We start from the raw sequence: 18,028 nt of genomic DNA on the forward strand, positions 1-18,028 counted from the left end.
CTATCCTCAGATTTCTCCTATCACAGCCTTTAAACTCTGTAACTGTTTCAAAGTCACAATTGGTCTCATGGTGAAATCCCTGAGTGGTTTCCTTCCTCTCCGGCAACTGAGTTAGGAAGGATGCCTGTATCTTTGTATTGATAGATCATCCAAAGTGTCTCAGTTGGTAGAGCATGGCACTTGTAACGCCAGGGTAGTGGGTTCGATCCCCGGGACCACCCATACGTAGAATGTATGCACACATGACTGTAAGTCGCTTTGGATAAAAGCATCTAAAAGCGTCTGCTAAATGGCATATATTATATATATTACCAATAGGTGTGCCCCGGTCTTTGTGGTTGAATATGTGTTTGAAATGTAATGCTCAATTGAGGGACTTTATAGATAATTGTATGTGTGGGGTACAGAGATGAGGTAGTCATTCAAACATCATGTTACACTATTACACACACACACACACACACACACACAGGAAGAGTAAGCAGAGGAAAGACAGGAAGAGTAAGCAGAGGAAAGACAGGAAGAGTAAGCAGAGGAAAGACAGGAAGAGTAAGCAGAGGCTTGAAAATGAACAATCATTCCCCGTGACATTCCCCGTGACAGCAGACAGGCTGATTGGGAGAAACATTGTCATGTACATAAACATTTATGTTTTCGCTTTTATTAACTCATTTATTCAGCATATTCATTGGCATAACATAACATTATGCCAATGAATATGCTGAATAAATGAGTTAATAAAAGCGAAAACATAAATGTTTATGTACATGACGATGTTGCATATAGAAATTCGATTTTTAAGACAGATACATCTCCACTTCCTGTAGAATTGGGTCCAGTGTACTGTACATTCAACATTTTGGGTTAAGTGCTTTTGTCTTTACCGTTGTACTTACACTTAAGTTACTACTAACACTTAAGTTACTACTAATACATTTATTTTGCAAACTGACTGAAGTGAACCCATGACTCTGTTACTGCCCATATATTGCCCACTGTTGGCCACAAAATACCAGTGTGATCAATGTCATTCTCATCTGTTGGCATTTTTTAACCAAAGGATGGCGCTGGATGCACAAGTTACAACCCAAAGAAGAATATTCACATTACAGTAAAGATGGTGAGTAAATGAAGATTGGTCACTCAGGTCATTAACCATTGAAAAAAATGTGTAAGTTCCGGTCTACTTAATTGGGTGTATCTCCAGTAGACACCAACGCAATAGCAGCTGGGTCTGGTCTACTTAGTTAATTGGCTTACATCGACCCCCCCTCCCCCCAAAAACTATTGCGAGTGGGGTGTCTCGCTTCCTCTTCTATCTCTGATTACAGCTAGAAATGTTAGGACCGCCCTCAATGAATGAGGAAGTTAGTTAACTGCTAGCATTGTATGCTAATCATTTTCAGATTTTTTGTTATTGTAATTAAAAGGTTTCAGAAGACATAAATCACCTTCCATTAGTGCGAGGATACTTTACTTTAGGACGAAATTACTGTTTCAACGGGGAACCCGTTTTCCGAGTATGAAACAACCGAATTTACGAGTTAGCGTGTGGGTATGTTTACAAAACAGGTGAAGCTCCCCATCCGAAAGTTCGCTAGGCGATCTAACTCGCTATATCAAGCCAATTAGCTATCCAAATAGCACAACTGGAAGTAAAATGTGTTGGATAATGCCATAGTGAATATATTTTACCAATCTAGATTTACAAATCTGGGTACAGTAAATTGCTGAAGTTATAGCTAAAAAGCTAAATTAGCTAAATTAGCTTGCGAATATTTTGGCGCAACCCTAAGGTTCCCCACTCGCAGAACTGTGATTACACTGAATATAACGTATGTAAATTAGTCTATTATTATTAGACTATTATAAATAGCCTCTAAAAAAAGACTACGAATAGAATGGGAAAGCACATGATATTCTTGTTATGACGCCATTGTGTGCACCTGTTGACGTCGTCACATTATACATGTACACTAGCTATAACTAACGTTATTGTCAGTCGAGCTAAACAAATTGAGGGTTTGTCAACATGGCAAGTGCCTTAGCAGCTAAAATGGGACTCAACTCATTGAGAAGAAAACAAGCCAAGAACTTCAATGTCAGGATCACCACAATGGATGCAGACATGGAATTCAGTTGTGAGGTGTGTGCTCCCTTTCTGTATGTGTCAATGTGTATCCTAGTTGCTACGAACATGAATAATGTCGTTGCTTGCGGGCTCCCAAGTGGAGCAGCGGTCTAAGGCACTGTGTCTCAGTTGTTTGAGGCATCGAATCAAGGCTGTATCACAACCGGTTGTGTTTGGGAGTCCTATTGGGCAGTGCACAATTGGCCCAGTGTCGTCTGGGTTTGGCCGGTGTAGGCCGTCATTGTAAATAAGAATTTGTTCCTAACTGACTTGCCTAGTTAAATAAAATTGTTTTCTTCTATTCACTCAACAGCATGACATCACCCTGAACTGGCTATCCCTCAGACTATGTCCCAATGGCACTATATTCCTTATGCAGTGCATTATTTTTGATCAGATGGTCCTGATCAAAAGTAGCACACTACATAAGAAATAGGGTGCCATTTGGGACACACTAGAATCTACAGGTGTCAGTCAGTTTAATCTGTTTCAAACACAGCTGACACTCCTGTTTTACTTTGACCCTATAGTCTACAGCATTGTTTCTCAATTCTGGACAAGCACACCTGATTCAACTTGTAAACTAATAACCAAGCCCTCATTGAGTTGAATCAGGTGAGTTTGTCTTGGGCTACAACAAAAATGTGTGCTGTTGTGGTTACTCAAGGACTGGAGTTGGGAAACACTGGGCTACAGTAACTACATCATTTGAAACTACCTGTGTAATAGCAATAACTTAGTAGGCTATGTAATTGAAAAACAATAACCATGTAATGCAAGAATGATTCACAGTGTAAAATCTGCAAGATATTTTCTTCATATTAGTCTCAAGAGGAAACAACAGTGTGCAGATAACCTCTGTGTTACTCTTTTTAAGATCACAATATAATCCATTAACCAAAAGAGGGTAATGAAATGTAGATGTTGTTCTCGAATCCAACTAAAGAAGAAATTATAGGCTTTAGGATAATACCTATGCAGATGTACAGTATAGAATAGGCCTAGATTACTTTTAGTCCTTTGCCTTTCAGCCACTGTAGTGCAATTGACTAACATAACAGTCAACTTAACATTGCCTTGGGCCTTAGTCTATGTTAAGAATGCATCATAATAATAACTTGGAAAGGCCATCAGTACTTAACAAGTGAGGGAGCCTGAACGCTACCACTGTTGGAAATTGTTAATAACACAGACCTATAGAACATCAATTGCAGGTTTGCTTAGATTACTGTCTGTGCCTGGATGATAATTTTATAAATGATATGCTTGATAAATATTAATTATTGAGTGTTTGCATTTTTGAAGTACATTATTAAATTGACCTTGACTGTACTTCAGTTGTCCTTAATTTCTTTCTCATATTGAGCTGATATCCTAGGCACTTTTCTCTCTTGCTCAGCCTGAATTGGCGTACTGTTAAAGTTCTATTGGTGCATTTTAAAGTTAAACAATCTGAGATTAAAGCATTTTTAATTGAGAATGAACATGCATCTGATATGCCTCTTTGAGCTGAATGGTTCTAGAAATACTTTTAGCGGCTCCCTGCTTATGAAAGATGGACTGTCTATGTCCAGCCTGAGCAAAGGCATTTGTCGCCTCTCATGACTCTCATCATGACTATTATGACTTATCTTACCCTCTGCTTTATTTCATACTGCCTTCGGCAGATGCTATTTGCTCTGTCAATCATTCACTCCACCCACATCATGAGACTATTCCCATATTTATCCTAATATCAATTCACGCTGCTATCCTGTTTTTCAGGTCAAATGGAAGGGGAAAGATCTTTTTGATCTTGTGTGCCGGGCTCTGGGACTGAGAGAGACGTGGTTTTTCGGGTTCCAGTATGATGTCAAAGACACTGTAGCCTGGATCAAGATGGACAAGAAGGTAAATCTCAGCAACAGATGGTCTTGCTGAAGTAGATTGATGTGCTGGTTGATACTCAGTGTCCCACTCAGTGTCCCTTACATTGTTTGTGAACACTGTGAGTTGAATCGAGATGTAGTCTTCTTCACCAGCCATACATCTTCTAGGGATGTCAGGAGCCTGGCAAGAAACTGTCTGACTAATTGAGTTCTGTTGCAGGTTTTGGACCACGATGTGTCCAAGGAGGAACCAATCACCCTTCATTTCCTGGCCAAGTTTTACCCTGAGAACGCAGAGGAGGAGTTGGTTCAGGACATCACTCAGCATCTCTTCTTCCTACAGGTGACTATGCATGGCACACTCATTCTTTCTCATCAACTCAATCCATATGTTTCACTGTAAAAACTCTAGGCTATTTTGTTAAATGGGAGTTAGCCACCAAGAAAGTAGCTTGTCAGTGTAATTTTCACTGATATTATCATTAATCGTTTTGGAGATACATTATGAAAGCCTCTCATTTTCAAAACTTTTCATCTAGGATCTTTGAACAAGCATGCATTTTTCCCTTTTGGACCGCCTCTTAAGAAAATCTGGTTTGGATTCTCAATTGACACCTATCAAGACACTGCTATAAAGTAGTGCACTAATTAAGGAATAGGGTGCCATTTGGGACAGACACTTCTTCTTCCAAGTCCTGCATGTACACTTCAAATCCAACTGACATGCCTCTCAGAACATGCTGAACATGCTCATAGATTACAGATGGATTTATGTGTTGGCAATCATTCCAGTGGCTTGCCTCACCTCGCTAGCAGCTTTTAAAGAATGTTTTAAATTGTTTTTCATCTCAGAAATACCTAGGGGGATTTTGGTCAGTTAACTTATAGAAAGCTCTCAAATGTTTCTGTGAGAATCATACAGTTATATTACAGATCTTGAAACACTATGCACATACATTTCTCTTTAGGCACTTAGTACATCAATGTAATAATACTCCACTTGTGCGCTCATGTACTTACTTGACCAGTGATCCCATTGAAATGGGCAATATAATACACCTGCAGCTACATTACTGTTCTCTGAAGTTATATCACGGGTCTCTTCAGGCAGACTGCCAATAGAGGGCAAACTTTCACATCTACTTCCTTTGACTGCTATGGTTGGTGAGCACCAGAGCCAAAGCCCTCTCAGTCCAGAGCACTCTCAGTAATACACTTTCCCATTGTCCCACTCTGATTGTATTCAGCCATGTGGAATCAATGTACTGCATTTTAACAGTGCCCTTTCTCCCCTGCCCTAATACTTTGAAGGGAATTCCTTCCCAGTACTGACACACTGGCACCCTATTCCCTATGTAAATGCACTACTTTAGACCAGAGTACTATGGGCGCTGTCAAAAGTAGTGCACTACATAGGGAATCGAATGCCATTTGGGACATATCCCCAATTCCCTTATCCCTTTACGCGAGATGAGATTTGTTACAATGGTCTCCCTGCTATCCAATTCAACTAATCGCATTTATCAATTAGGTTTTAAAGGCCCAGTGCAGTCAAAAACATTGATTTTCCTGTGTTTTATATATATTTCCACACTATGTGTTTGGAATAATAATGGTGAAAATTAGGATAATGCCCTGTTTGAAAAGTTTAGCCTGTTTTGGTGGGATGGAGCTTTGGTCGCCCCACTGAACCTTGGTGGAGTACATGGGAGAAATGAGAGATCGGATGGCAACCCTGTGGCCCCTGGTACGGGAACACATGCTGGAGGCCCAAGAGACAGATGGGCACAGTGAAGGGACTTTCAGCCAGGAGACAAAGTGTTGGTGTTGGTCCCCACCTCAGAATATACGTTTTTGGCTCGATGAAGTCAACTATAGGGTCAGGACAGCCGGGACGTAGGTATCTGACCTAGATTTACCATGTAAACCTGCTAAAGAAATGGATTGCACGTGATGTACTCCATTTCCCCGAAGAAGGTTACCACAGAGACCGAGCCGGCAGAGGTGACAATGGAGGAGCAGCTGAGCCAAGTCCAGAAGCAGGAGCTGAGGGAGTTGGTCATCAGAAACCAGGATGTATTCTCCAGTGAACCAGGACACACCGATCTGGCACAGCATCATCACCGAACCCAGGAAAAATGTGAAGTTGAGACCCATACCGCATACCGGAAGCAAGGAGAGAGGCTGTCAGGACCAAGATAAAAACAATGTTGGAAGCTGATATAATCGAAGAGTCGAATAGTGAGTGGTGCAGCCCCATAGTGTTGGTGCCAAAACCAGACGGCACCATTCGATTCTGTAATGATTTTAGAAAAGTAAATAAAATCTCAAAGTTTGATGCCTACCCCATGCCCCGAATTGATGAATTGATCGAACGGCTAGGGACAGCCCTATTTATCAGCACGCTCGACCTGACAAAGGATTATTGGCAAATGCCCTTAGCTCCCGAGGCACGGAAGAAAACTCCTTTCGCCACCCCAGATGGACTGTTCCATTATAAGAAGCAGTCCTTTGGGCTGCATGGGGCCCCGGCCACCTTCCAGAGGTTGATGGACCGGGTTCTCTGATCCCATTGGAAGTACGTGGCGGCATACACCGATGATATTGTGGTCCATGGGAGTGAGTGGGAGACTCATCTAAACCAGGTGAGCGCGGTAGTGCATGCCTTACGGAAGGCGGGGCTAACAACAAATCCAAAGAAATGTTGGCTCGGCCTGCGGGAGGCTGAGTATCTGGGGTACACGATCGGGAGGGGATGTGTCAAACCCCAGGTGAAGAAAGTGGAGGCGATTCAGGACTAGCCCCGCCCCCTCACCAAGAAGCAGGTACGCACGTTTGTGGGGTTGACTAGTTACTACCGGAGATTTATTCCCCACTTTGCCTCCGTAGCCAGCCTGACCGATCTGACTAGGGGCCGCCTGCCCGCCCAAGTGAAGTGGACCGAGGAGACAGAAAGCCTTTCAGGACCTAAAGGGAGCGCTATGTTCTGAACCCGTGCTGGTGACACCGGACTTTTCCAAACCACTGGTGGTTCAGACCGATGCATCCGAAACAGGTTGGTGTCATCCTATCACAGCTCCAAGAAGGTGAGGAACACCCAGTCATGTACATTAGCCAGAAGCTGTTGCCACGGGAACAAAGATATTCCACAGTGGAGAAATAATGTCTAGCGATCAAGTAGGCGCTAGAAACGCTGAAGTATTACTTATTGGGACGGCACTTCACCCTCGTAATGAACCATGCACCACTGGTTTGGATGTCACAGAATAAGGACAGTAACTCCCGGGTCATCCGCTGGTTCCTATCCTTACAGCCTTTTGCTTTCTCTGTCGTCCACAGATCAGGTGCAGCCCATGGAAATGCCGATGCCCTCTCCAGGAGGGATGCTCTAGGGGTGGCAGACGGCAGGGAGAGGGGAGTGGTAATTGAGGGGAGATATCTTGCAGGTCGCTGGCTCCACCCCCGAGCCTTATATGGACTTTTTGCCCCAACGAGGTGAGGCTGTAGGTCGTTAAGCCAGGGAGTGCTTGGGGATAAAGGAGGAAGCAGCCTGCACAAAGGGGCAGAGTAGGAGAGAGCCAAGCACGTTATGAAGAGTGAGAGAACTATGTGTGATTACCTGTTGTGACCTGGACTTTCGGACCAACCCCCTTGTATACCGGACCGGATTGGCTGAGGACCCGAGTGTGAGGATTACCCCTGGAAAACGGAACGGACACCGAGAACGGCTTGTGGACTGTGAGGTGATTGGTGAATTCCCCAGTGTACCAATATCTCTAATAAACTCCCCATTTCCCTTCTATTTGTGCTGCTGGTGTTTTGTTATTGAACTTGGTGGCGTGGAACCCCACACCCTTGAGCGTGCTACAATATTTATAAAAGTCACCTTGTCCGAAACAGAAATTCACGCCAGGGTAAGCTAGATCTTATGTGTGTTTGTAAAAGCCCCTATGGGAAAAATAAAAGGTGGAAAACGATTGGAACCATTTTCCTGTTTGACCGCTAGGTTTTATGACACCTCCACTGTGGGGCTGTATTAGGTCAATATTACCAGAATGCTAATAAAATATATTTTTGACGATATTGAAAAACTATCCTGTGGCTTTTTTCCAAATACCCCGGTATGTATGGTATGAAGTGGTGTTGGAGGGCCAGTAGGAGGCACTCTTTCCTCTGGTCTAAAAAAATAACCCAATGCCCCAGTGCAGTGATTGGTGACACTGCCCTGTGTAGGGTGCCGTCTTTCGGATGGGACGTTAAACGGGTCTCCTGACTCTCTGAGGTCATTAAAGATCCCATGGCACTAATTGTAAGAGTAGGGGTGTTAACCCCGGTGTCCTGGCTAAATTCCCAATCTGGCCCTCAAACCATCACGGTCACCTAATAATCCCCAGTTTACAATTGGCTCATTCATCCCCCTCCTCTCCCCTGTAACTATTCCCCAGGTCGTTGCTGCAAATGAGAACGTGTTCTCAGTCAACTTACCTGGTAAAATAACAAATAAATAAAATACCCCCCATGCCGATTTGAAAACAAATTTGACAGATCAATGTGATATTTGGAATTGAATGACAGCTTCAATGTAGCGATAGCAGCCTATATGGAGAGTTGGGGGCGTAGCTTTCAGTTTGTTTGTTTTAGCCACCCGGTGAGAGTGAGTGTCATTCCAGTTAATGTGGTCTATTGTATTCCTTAATGTACGGAATAAATGCAGACCTTCTACATTATCTTGGAAATAATGGATGATGATTTCTAAGTTAATGTACATAATCCTGCTTATACCACACTTGCCAAAGAAAACAATATGAAAGCACACATTTACAGGTAGAAATTACTCCCCCCCCCCCCCCCCCCGTTGATATTACATTTTTTCTAAGCAAATAAATACTTTCTCATCTTTTGGTTGCTGGAGATGCGACCCAGTCCTTCATTCGAATAGATTGATATTTACAGACCCACTCCTTCGTTATCTGCTTTTAATGTCCATTCTAGAATGGCCTTCTAGACAATTAGAAATGAGTATTCAATAATACTGTGGTATAGTCAAACTTAAACTAGTTCACTGCCAGCATCTGTAGTGTTACAAGCTTACTATGTTAAAGTAGCCAATCCATGGTTATAATATTGTGGCTTCTACATGCGAAAGTCTTGTATAAAGAAAATATTTTGAAACATTATCTCAAGTTATTGAACCAAGTAAATGTCTTGGATAACAGTGAAGTTATTCAATTGCTTGTAACACGATTGAATACTGTATATTTTATTTACATAAGTATTTCTAAATTAAAAAGTGAGTTTGGTTGTACAGTGCATTCGGAAAGTATTCAGACCCCTTGACTTTTTCCACATTTTATGTTACAGCCTTATTCTAAAATGGATTTCTTGAAACATTTTCCTCATCAATCTACACACAATACACCATAATGACAAAGTGAAAACAGGTTTTTAGAAATGTTTGCAAATGTATGAAAATGTAAAACTGAAAGAACTTAATTACATAAGTATCCAGAACCTTTGCGATGAGACTCGAAATTAAGCTCAGGTGCATCCTGTTTCCATTGATCATCCTTGATTGAAGTCCCACCTGTGGTAAATGCAATTGATTGAACATGATTTGGAAAGGCACACACTCATCTATATAAGGTCCCACAGTTGACAGTGGATGTCAGAGCAAAAACCAAGCCATATGTTCAAAGAAATTGTCCCTAGAGCTCCTTAGATAGGATTGTGTCGTGGCACAGATCTGGGGAAGGCGATCAAAAACAATTCTGCATAATTGAAGGTCCCCAAGAACACATTGGCCTCCATCATTCTTAAATGGAAGAAGTTTGGAACCATGGAAGAACCTTCCAGAAGGACAACCATCTCTGCAGCACTCCACCAATCAGGCCTTTATGGTAGAAACCTGGTACGATCCCTACGGTGAAGTATGGTGGTGGCAGCATCATGCTGCGGGGAGAATTTTCAGCGGCATGGAATGGGAGACTATTGAGGAAAAGAGGAACAAAGCAAAGTACAGTGAGATCCAGGATGAAAACCTGCTCCAGAGCGTTCAGGACCTCAGACTGTGGCGAAGGTTCACCTTCCAAAAGGACAACAAACCTAAGCACACAGCCCAAGACAACGCAGGAGTGGCTTCGGGACAAGTCTCTGAATATCCTTGAGTGGCCCATACAGAGCACGAACTTGAACCCGATCAAACATCTCTGGAGAGACTTGACAATAGCTGTGCAGCGACGCTCCCCATCCACCCTGACCAAGCTTGAGTGGATCTGCAGAGAATAATGGGAGAAACTCCCCAAATACAGGTGTGTCAAGCTTGTAGTGTCATACCCAAGAAGACACGAGGCTGTAATTGCTGCCAAAAGTGCATCAAAGTACTGAATTAAAGGGTCTGTCTACTTATATAAATGTGATATTTCATAAAAGTGATTTATTTTTATGCATTTGCAAAAATGTTTAAAAAAATAAAAAATAAGTGTGTGTGTGTGTGTGTGTGTGTGTGTGTGTGTGTGTGTGTGTGGTTGAGGAAATGTAATGTTTTTCAATTTCAACTAATTTACTGGTAATTAGTTGAAGTAGTTTTTTGGGTTGATCCGAAGAGTAACTTTTTATACTCTAGGTCAGATTTTGTCACTCTTCTGTTTCCATTCAGGTGAAGAATAATATCCTGGAAGAGGAGATCTACTGCCCTCCTGAAGCCTCGGTGCTGCTGGCCTCCTATGCCGTCCAGGCCAAGGTCTGTATCACTAACTCTGTTTTCTCCTCTTACAATCAATAAACCTGTCTGTCCACACATCCATCTGTCAATTCCATGCACTTGTCTGTTCCTCAGTCTATTCATCCATTTATCTGTCTAATTAATTGAAAGCCCTGCTGAACAATATAGTGCCAAGCTCAATGACCCTCCTGACAGCAAGCCTTGGGAGTCATTTGCAAAGAGACTCCAAATGAACTTCCCCACACCATTCTGCTGAAGGTTTGCATCCCTCCAAACCTGTGTCTCCAGATTCCCCCAAAAGGGATTCTCTTAAACAACAAGTTGCAGGTTTTGACAGAGGTCCTCCAGAGAAACTACTGATTCATCTCAAAGGGTTTGTTGGCTGAGTACCCACGCCTCACCACCTAATGCCAATTTAGAATCGCCTCCCTGCGGACCTGGCATCCTTTCACTCCCTCCTCTCTACATTTTCCTCGTCTGTCTCTGCTGCTAAAGCCACTTTCTACCACTCTAAATTCCAAGCATCTGCCTCTAACCCTAGGAAGCTCTTTGCCACATTCTCCTCCCTCCTGAATCCTCCTCCCCCCCCCCCCCTCCTCCCTCTCTGCAGATGACTTCGTCAACCATTTTGAAAAGAAGATCGACGACATCCGATCCTCGTTTGCTAAGTCAAACAACACCGCTGGTTCTGCTCACACTGCCCTACCCTGTGCTCTGACCTCTTTCTCCCCTCTCTCTCCAGATGAAATCTCGCGTCTTGTGACGGCCGGCCGCCCAACAACCTGCCCGCTCGACCCTATCCCCTCCTCTCTTCTCCAGACCATTTCCGGAGACCTTCTCCCTTACCTCACCTCGCTCATCAACTTATCCCTGACCGCTGGCTACGTCCCTTCCGTCTTCAAGAGAGCGAGAGTTGCACCCCTTCTGAAAAAACCTACACTCGATCCCTCCGATGTCAACAACTACAGACCAGTATCCCTTCTTTCTTTTCTCTCCAAAACTCTTGAACGTGCCGTCCTTGGTCAGCTCTCCCGCTATCTCTCTCAGAATGACCTTCTTGATCCAAATCAGTCAGGTTTCAAGACTAGTCATTCAACTGAGACTGCTCTTCTCTGTATCACGGAGGCGCTCCGCACCGCTAAAGCTAACTCTCTCTCCTCTGCTCTCATCCTTCTAGACCTATCGGCTGCCTTCGATACTGTGAACCATCAGATCCTCCTCTCCACCCTCTCCGAGTTGGGCATCTCCGGCGCGGCCCACGCTTGGATTGCGTCCTACCTGACAGGTCGCTCCTACCAGGTGGCGTGGCGAGAATCTGTCTCCTCACCACGCGCTCTCACCACTGGTGTCCCCCAGGGCTCTGTTCTAGGCCCTCTCCTATTCTCGCTATACACCAAGTCACTTGGCTCTGTCATAACCTCACATGGTCTCTCCTATCATTGCTATGCAGACGACACACAATTAATCTTCTCCTTTCCCCCTTCTGATGACCAGGTGGCGAATCGCATCTCTGCATGTCTGGCAGACATATCAGTGTGGATGACGGATCACCACCTCAAGCTGAACTTCGGCAAGACGGAGCTGCTCTTCCTCCCGGGGAAGGACTGCCCGTTCCATGATCTCGCCATCACGGTTGACAACTCCATTGTGTCCTCCTCCCAGAGCGCTAAGAACCTTGGCGTGATCCTGGACAACAAACTGTCGTTCTCAACTAATATCAAGGCGGTGGCCCGTTCCTGTAGGTTCATGCTCTACAACATCCGCAGAGTACGACCCTGTCTCACACAGGAAGCGGCGCAGGTCCTAATCCAGGCACTTGTCATCTCCCGTCTGGATTACTGCAACTCGCTGTTGGCTGGGCTCCCTGCCTGTGCCATTAAACCCCTACAACTCATCCAGAACGCCGCAGCCCGTCTAGTGTTCAACCTTCCCAAGTTCTCTCACGTCACCCCGCTCCTCCGCTCTCTCCACTGGCTTCCAGTTGAAGCTCGCATCCGCTACAAGACCATGGTGCTTGCCTACGGAGCTGTGAGGGGAACGGCACCTCAGTACCTCCAGGCTCTGATCAGGCCCTACACCCAAATAAGGGCACTGCGTTCATCCACCTCTGGCCTGCTCGCCTCCCTACCACTGAGGAAGTACAGTTCCCGCTCAGCTCAGTCAAAACTGTTCGCTGCTCTGGCTCCCCAATGGTGGAACAAACTCCCTCACGACGCCAGGACAGCGGAGTCAATCACCACCTTCCGGAGACACCTGAAACCCCACCTCTTTAAGGAATACCTAGGATAGGATAAAGTAATCCTTCTCACCCCCCCACACCTTAAAATATTTAGATGCACTATTGTAAAGTGGTTGTTCCACTGGATGTCATAAGGTGAATGCACCAATTTGTAAGTCGCTCTGGATAAGAGCGTCTGCTAAATGACTTAAATGTAAATGTAAATGTAGAATCCTGGGGGTGAAAGAGGACAACTGTTGACCAAGCCTGTGTCCAACATTTCACCAGATTTCCTTTATAGTGCAGTACTTTTGACCATGGCCATATGTTTGTGGTCAAAAGTAGTACACTATATATTGAATAGGGTGCCATTTGGGACACATCCCATCTCTAATCCACAAATCACATCAGGCCAGCTCTCCTCTCCTGTCAGATCATTTGAACTGGACATGGCAGAAACGGTAACATGCTCTCAGTGTATCAGCAGTCCACATTGATGGTCTTTTAGTTTATCTGCTTAACTTTCTTGACTTCACATACATGTGTTGTGTGACACAAATTCACATTTTAGAGTGGCCTTGTATTGTCCCAGGCACAAGGTGCAATGTGTAATGATCATGCTGTTTAATCAGTTTCTTGATATGCCATGTAGGACAAGCTACCACTGAATGAAAAATACCTGGCTTTTGGCACAGGTATAGCTGACTAACGCTATCTATCAAAAAACAAACATTGTTCAGGGATGCAAACTAGTCATCTTTTATATTGAATCCAAAATAGTTGACCTACGTGATTTGTTTAGCTCCGATGAGAATTTTTTTTGAGGGAGTTAGAGCTCTACTGGCTGTAAGCGAACGAGTGACGCGCGTTTGGCGCAATACTGGCTGTATCCAGGGCTCAGCCAATCGTTTACTTAACATAATTCTGAGAAGCAGGTGACTGAGAATGAAGAGCCAACAAATGTACTAGTTGCAGCATCAGCGTGTGCTCTGTAAAGTCAGCTTGCCAGTTACAGTATCGAGTCCCCTGGACGATAACGAAGAGGCAACGTTAGGTGAGAAGCCTGACCACGAGGACGGGAGGGGGGGGGGGGGTGTGTGTGAGAAGATGATGAAGCGTACTTCATGAGCTGTAACCGAAAAACTACTGCCATTTGGAAATGTTGAGGTGGTGGAAAAGTGTGGTGGAACAAGTATTAGCACAGTTTAAGTATCTTGCTAGCTGGCTATAATTCCCCGTTAGCTAGCCAGAGAAATGTTGAGCAACATTAGCCAACTTATCTGATCAAATAATTGAGTTTATGGTGTGAAAATGAGCTTGCTAATAAAGTCAGACAGCTAACATTAGTAACCTAACAAATTCGCTGTAGTATTAACTGGTATACGACAACGAGGTAAAGACACTTTCAAGTTTGATATTTGCGCTTTCGAACCACTTGAGCCACAGATTCCAAATAAGTGTCATTATGTTGGAAAAATTGCACACAACATTGCACAGGTCTTATTTTCACGATGTGGACATTAATTCGCTTTCCAAAGCTAATAAACATGTGGGAAATGCATTTTATATTCCTAGTTGAATTAGTTAGGGAGCATAAACAAAGTACAAACGTTTTTCTACATTTGAATTTCAATAGCTCCTTGGTCATGTGACCTTAACTCAATGTTCAGAATGTCCACTGACTACGCTCCTTGGTCATGTGACCTGACTTCAAACAAGGTTCAGGATGTACACTCGGTGGGCCTACACATTGCATATCCTTTAGTTTGTCCAATTTCATCTAATGTTTTTACATACATTTTGCAGAATTTACAATTTCAATAGCTCCTTGGTCATGAGACCTAATTACTTCAAACAAGGTTCAGAATGTACACGGGCTATCCTTATATATTGCACACCCTTTAGTTTGTCCATTTTCGTCTCACTTGATTTTACATCTTTACATAAAATAAAAAAACTTTAATAGCTCCTTGGTCATGTGACTTACTGGACTCAAACAAACTTCAGAATGCCCACTGACTAGCCTTATATATTGCACACTTGTTTGTACTGTAAAATAATCAGAGTGTAATGTACATTTTTCATAGTTTAAAATTTCAATAGCTCCTTGGTCATGTCAATTACACACCTAAGAAGCATGCAGTGGATATACACCCATATTGCATAACCTCTCATGTATATTGTTAATATTAGTTTGACAATTAGGGGGTTTAGTCCAGTGTTAAAACTTTAATATTTATCTATAATAATCAGTTCTAATAACTTTTTTTCCCATTTTGTAAAAAAATAATTGCCACAGTATTTAACAGCGGTACACAATAGGAGAGAGACATATCTCCTTTCATTGTTAATATCAACCATAAAGGAAAAGGGCAAAGTACGAGAGTCATGTTATTAATTGTCCAAAGGCGGGATGGAGAGTGAGCTAGTGAGGTAGGCTGTAGTGGGTTTGCTGGTCAATACATATACTGAACATGTAACCACAGTAATGGTGGCCAGAAAATCAATTAATAAAAATGGAATATTGACAAATTTAAACAAAAATTGTAGACCTTTAATTTTTTCCAACATGTCAACAGACACATTACTTCAAATAAGTACAAAACATTTCAGTGTTAACTTTCTCTTTATCCCTGGTTGATGTACATTTCAGAGCCTCTTCAGTGTGGATAGGGTATAGCATACATTTTCACAGCACTTCCAGTTTGTGTTCTTCACTCTGAACTCTTTTGTCTCCATTCCTAGGCACAGCACATGGAACCACCGTTGGCATGAAAAAAAAACATGCAATCTAAAACAAAGCGTAAAACGTTATAAATAATATCAAATATCAATTCAGTATGACGAATTAGCCATCCACTGTGTTATAGCATAAAATACCTTACATGCCGTCACTGTTGTCAAAAGATTATAAACATGTTAAATTAAGTTACTAACCCAGTCAGTCCTTGGGCCACATCCAGGTTCTTTCAATGACACACAAGAAGCATTTGTTGGCTTTGTTGAACTCTGAAATCATAGGCATGAACTGAACATATGGTTGTCCCACACAACTACATAAAAATAAAGAATATACATTTACTTTGAATTAAATGTCATTACATACCAGACATTTTTAGTATATCCTCAGCCATTTGTTTTCGCAGTTGCTCCATGTGTTTTTGTGAAGGTTCTATACCAATTTGGGAGGGGATGTTGGGAAATCCTGTGCAACTTCCTTGGCCATCTACACCAAAAAATAAAATAAGAGTTTTGTCACGTAACCGCTAACCATTCATTATTGAAAATATAACTAATTAAACCTGCATTAAAGACCCCGTAGCTGATGGTGTGTGTTATTTCCCTTCCTTTCCACTTTATGTCCACCCAGTCGTCTTTTCCATGGCAGGATCTTCTCATTTTGAAAGTATTCTCTTTTTTATGGAAACATAATGGAGTTCTGATTAGTTATAGGTTAATGAATACACAGGCCAAAATACTATTCTGATTTCCTTATCACTATAATCTAGTAGAGGTAATTTCCTTTATGTCCCATTCTACACACAGCCTAAATTGTAGGTACTGAACCATTTACAGGAGAATAATAAAAGTAGCATATAGGATCCAACCCTATTCAGCTATGATTTTACCACTCAGAATCCAGAATGGATATGACAATGGGGCCAGCACAGAACGTAATACACCCTTACTACAATCTACTTTCTGATCTTCTTGACTTCTTATCTGGTAAACTGCTACTGTGTGTCAAGAAAAGAGCCCCAATTAGGGGTTAGTGTACTCCAGTAAAATAAGGTCTGGTTTAGATTAAAAACTACTGCCCTGCGTCCATGTTCATAGGGGCAAGAGAGCCTAGTCAGTGGTAGAATTGGCACTTTATTGAGTAGGCACTTTATTGGCCCAAACAGCCACAGATCCACAAGGTTAAGCTTACTCTTGGACAGTAATTAGTAATTTTTTTTGTTTGTTGCATTGACGCATTGTGTCTTCTAACTGTCCAAGAATAGGATCCAAAGTGGTGACATGACCAAGGAGCAATTTAAATTTGAATGTTTACAAAGAGAGATGAAAATGGACAAACTTAAGGGTGTGCAATGTGTAGGCCCACTGAGTGTACATTCTGAACCTTGTTTGAAGTCACTAGGTCACATGACCAAGGAGCTATTGAAATAAAAACATTTTTTAAATAAATAATTTAAAATAGTGCGAGATGTAATTCGACAAAAAAAAGTGTGCGCAATGTGTGTCTATGCCATCGGGTTAGCTACAACCAGTTTTGAACGTTTTAGGAGTAATGGTTAAAGAGCTATTGAAATTTGAAAAATGTGATTTGTCACTATGTTGACGGTCCCTAACTGCTGTTGGTGGACGTAAGGAAAACTACAGGCGGATATTCGTTGAATTATCCAACCTGAAACTGTTGTTACCTCGGTGTATACCTCGGTGTAGACTCCTTGCTGTTCCTCAAATTATAACGTGTTAGTTGCTTACTGGATCCTGGCAATCGGTGAAATGTTAATTAGCTAATGATCCAACCACTTTCTGTTAACTAATGTTTTCCCTCTACAGTATGTGGTTCATTTTGAGGATGAGATAATTAGGTGAAAATGAGGCGTTGCATGTTAAACAAGTTGATTCAGGGATCAAGTGTAGCTGCCAGGAGCTGGGCCTGGCTTAAGCTATATGCCACTATTGAGATGAAAGGAACATCACACACTTTTCCTCTTTCTCACTTTTGTTGGCACATTGTAGAACCTATGTCCACAGGCAGAAAGTGTACAGTGTAATAATGTGCAGTGTAGCCCAAAGATATTGTTTTTGTTGTGTTGAACTTGACAGTAATGTGTGTGAGGGGGATTATACTTTTTTTAACTCAGTGAACGTTATGTTTGCACACATGTAGACTTGGGCACTTGATTTACATTTACATTTACATTTAAGTCATTTAGCAGACGCTCTTATCCAGAGCGACTTTCAATGTCAACTATAGTGGCCACTATAATAGAGCAAAAATAGAATGCCTGTTTGTTTCATTTTATTTCTACTTTAAGAAGTTTTTTTCCCCCTCAAGTGCAATATTTATGTGTGGTCAC

General features: G+C 42.5%; 1 protein-coding gene across 1 annotated transcript in view; it reads left to right on the forward strand.

The window, feature by feature from the left end:
* The first annotated feature begins 1,338 nt into the window (after positions 1–1,338).
* nf2a (NF2, moesin-ezrin-radixin like (MERLIN) tumor suppressor a) overlaps positions 1,339–18,028 on the forward strand; it is a 71,808-nt gene continuing 55,118 nt past the window's right edge. The window contains exons 1-4 of the mRNA XM_046346755.1: positions 1,339–2,146; positions 3,896–4,021; positions 4,220–4,342; positions 10,655–10,738. Of these exons, the coding sequence (XP_046202711.1) occupies positions 2,033–2,146; positions 3,896–4,021; positions 4,220–4,342; positions 10,655–10,738 (447 nt within the window). The 5' untranslated portion in view covers positions 1,339–2,032. The remainder of the gene's footprint in view (positions 2,147–3,895; positions 4,022–4,219; positions 4,343–10,654; positions 10,739–18,028) is intronic.

Source organism: Oncorhynchus gorbuscha, linkage group LG04, assembly GCF_021184085.1.
Source record: "Oncorhynchus gorbuscha isolate QuinsamMale2020 ecotype Even-year linkage group LG04, OgorEven_v1.0, whole genome shotgun sequence".
In the NCBI taxonomy this organism is placed as follows: Eukaryota; Metazoa; Chordata; class Actinopteri; order Salmoniformes; family Salmonidae; genus Oncorhynchus; species Oncorhynchus gorbuscha.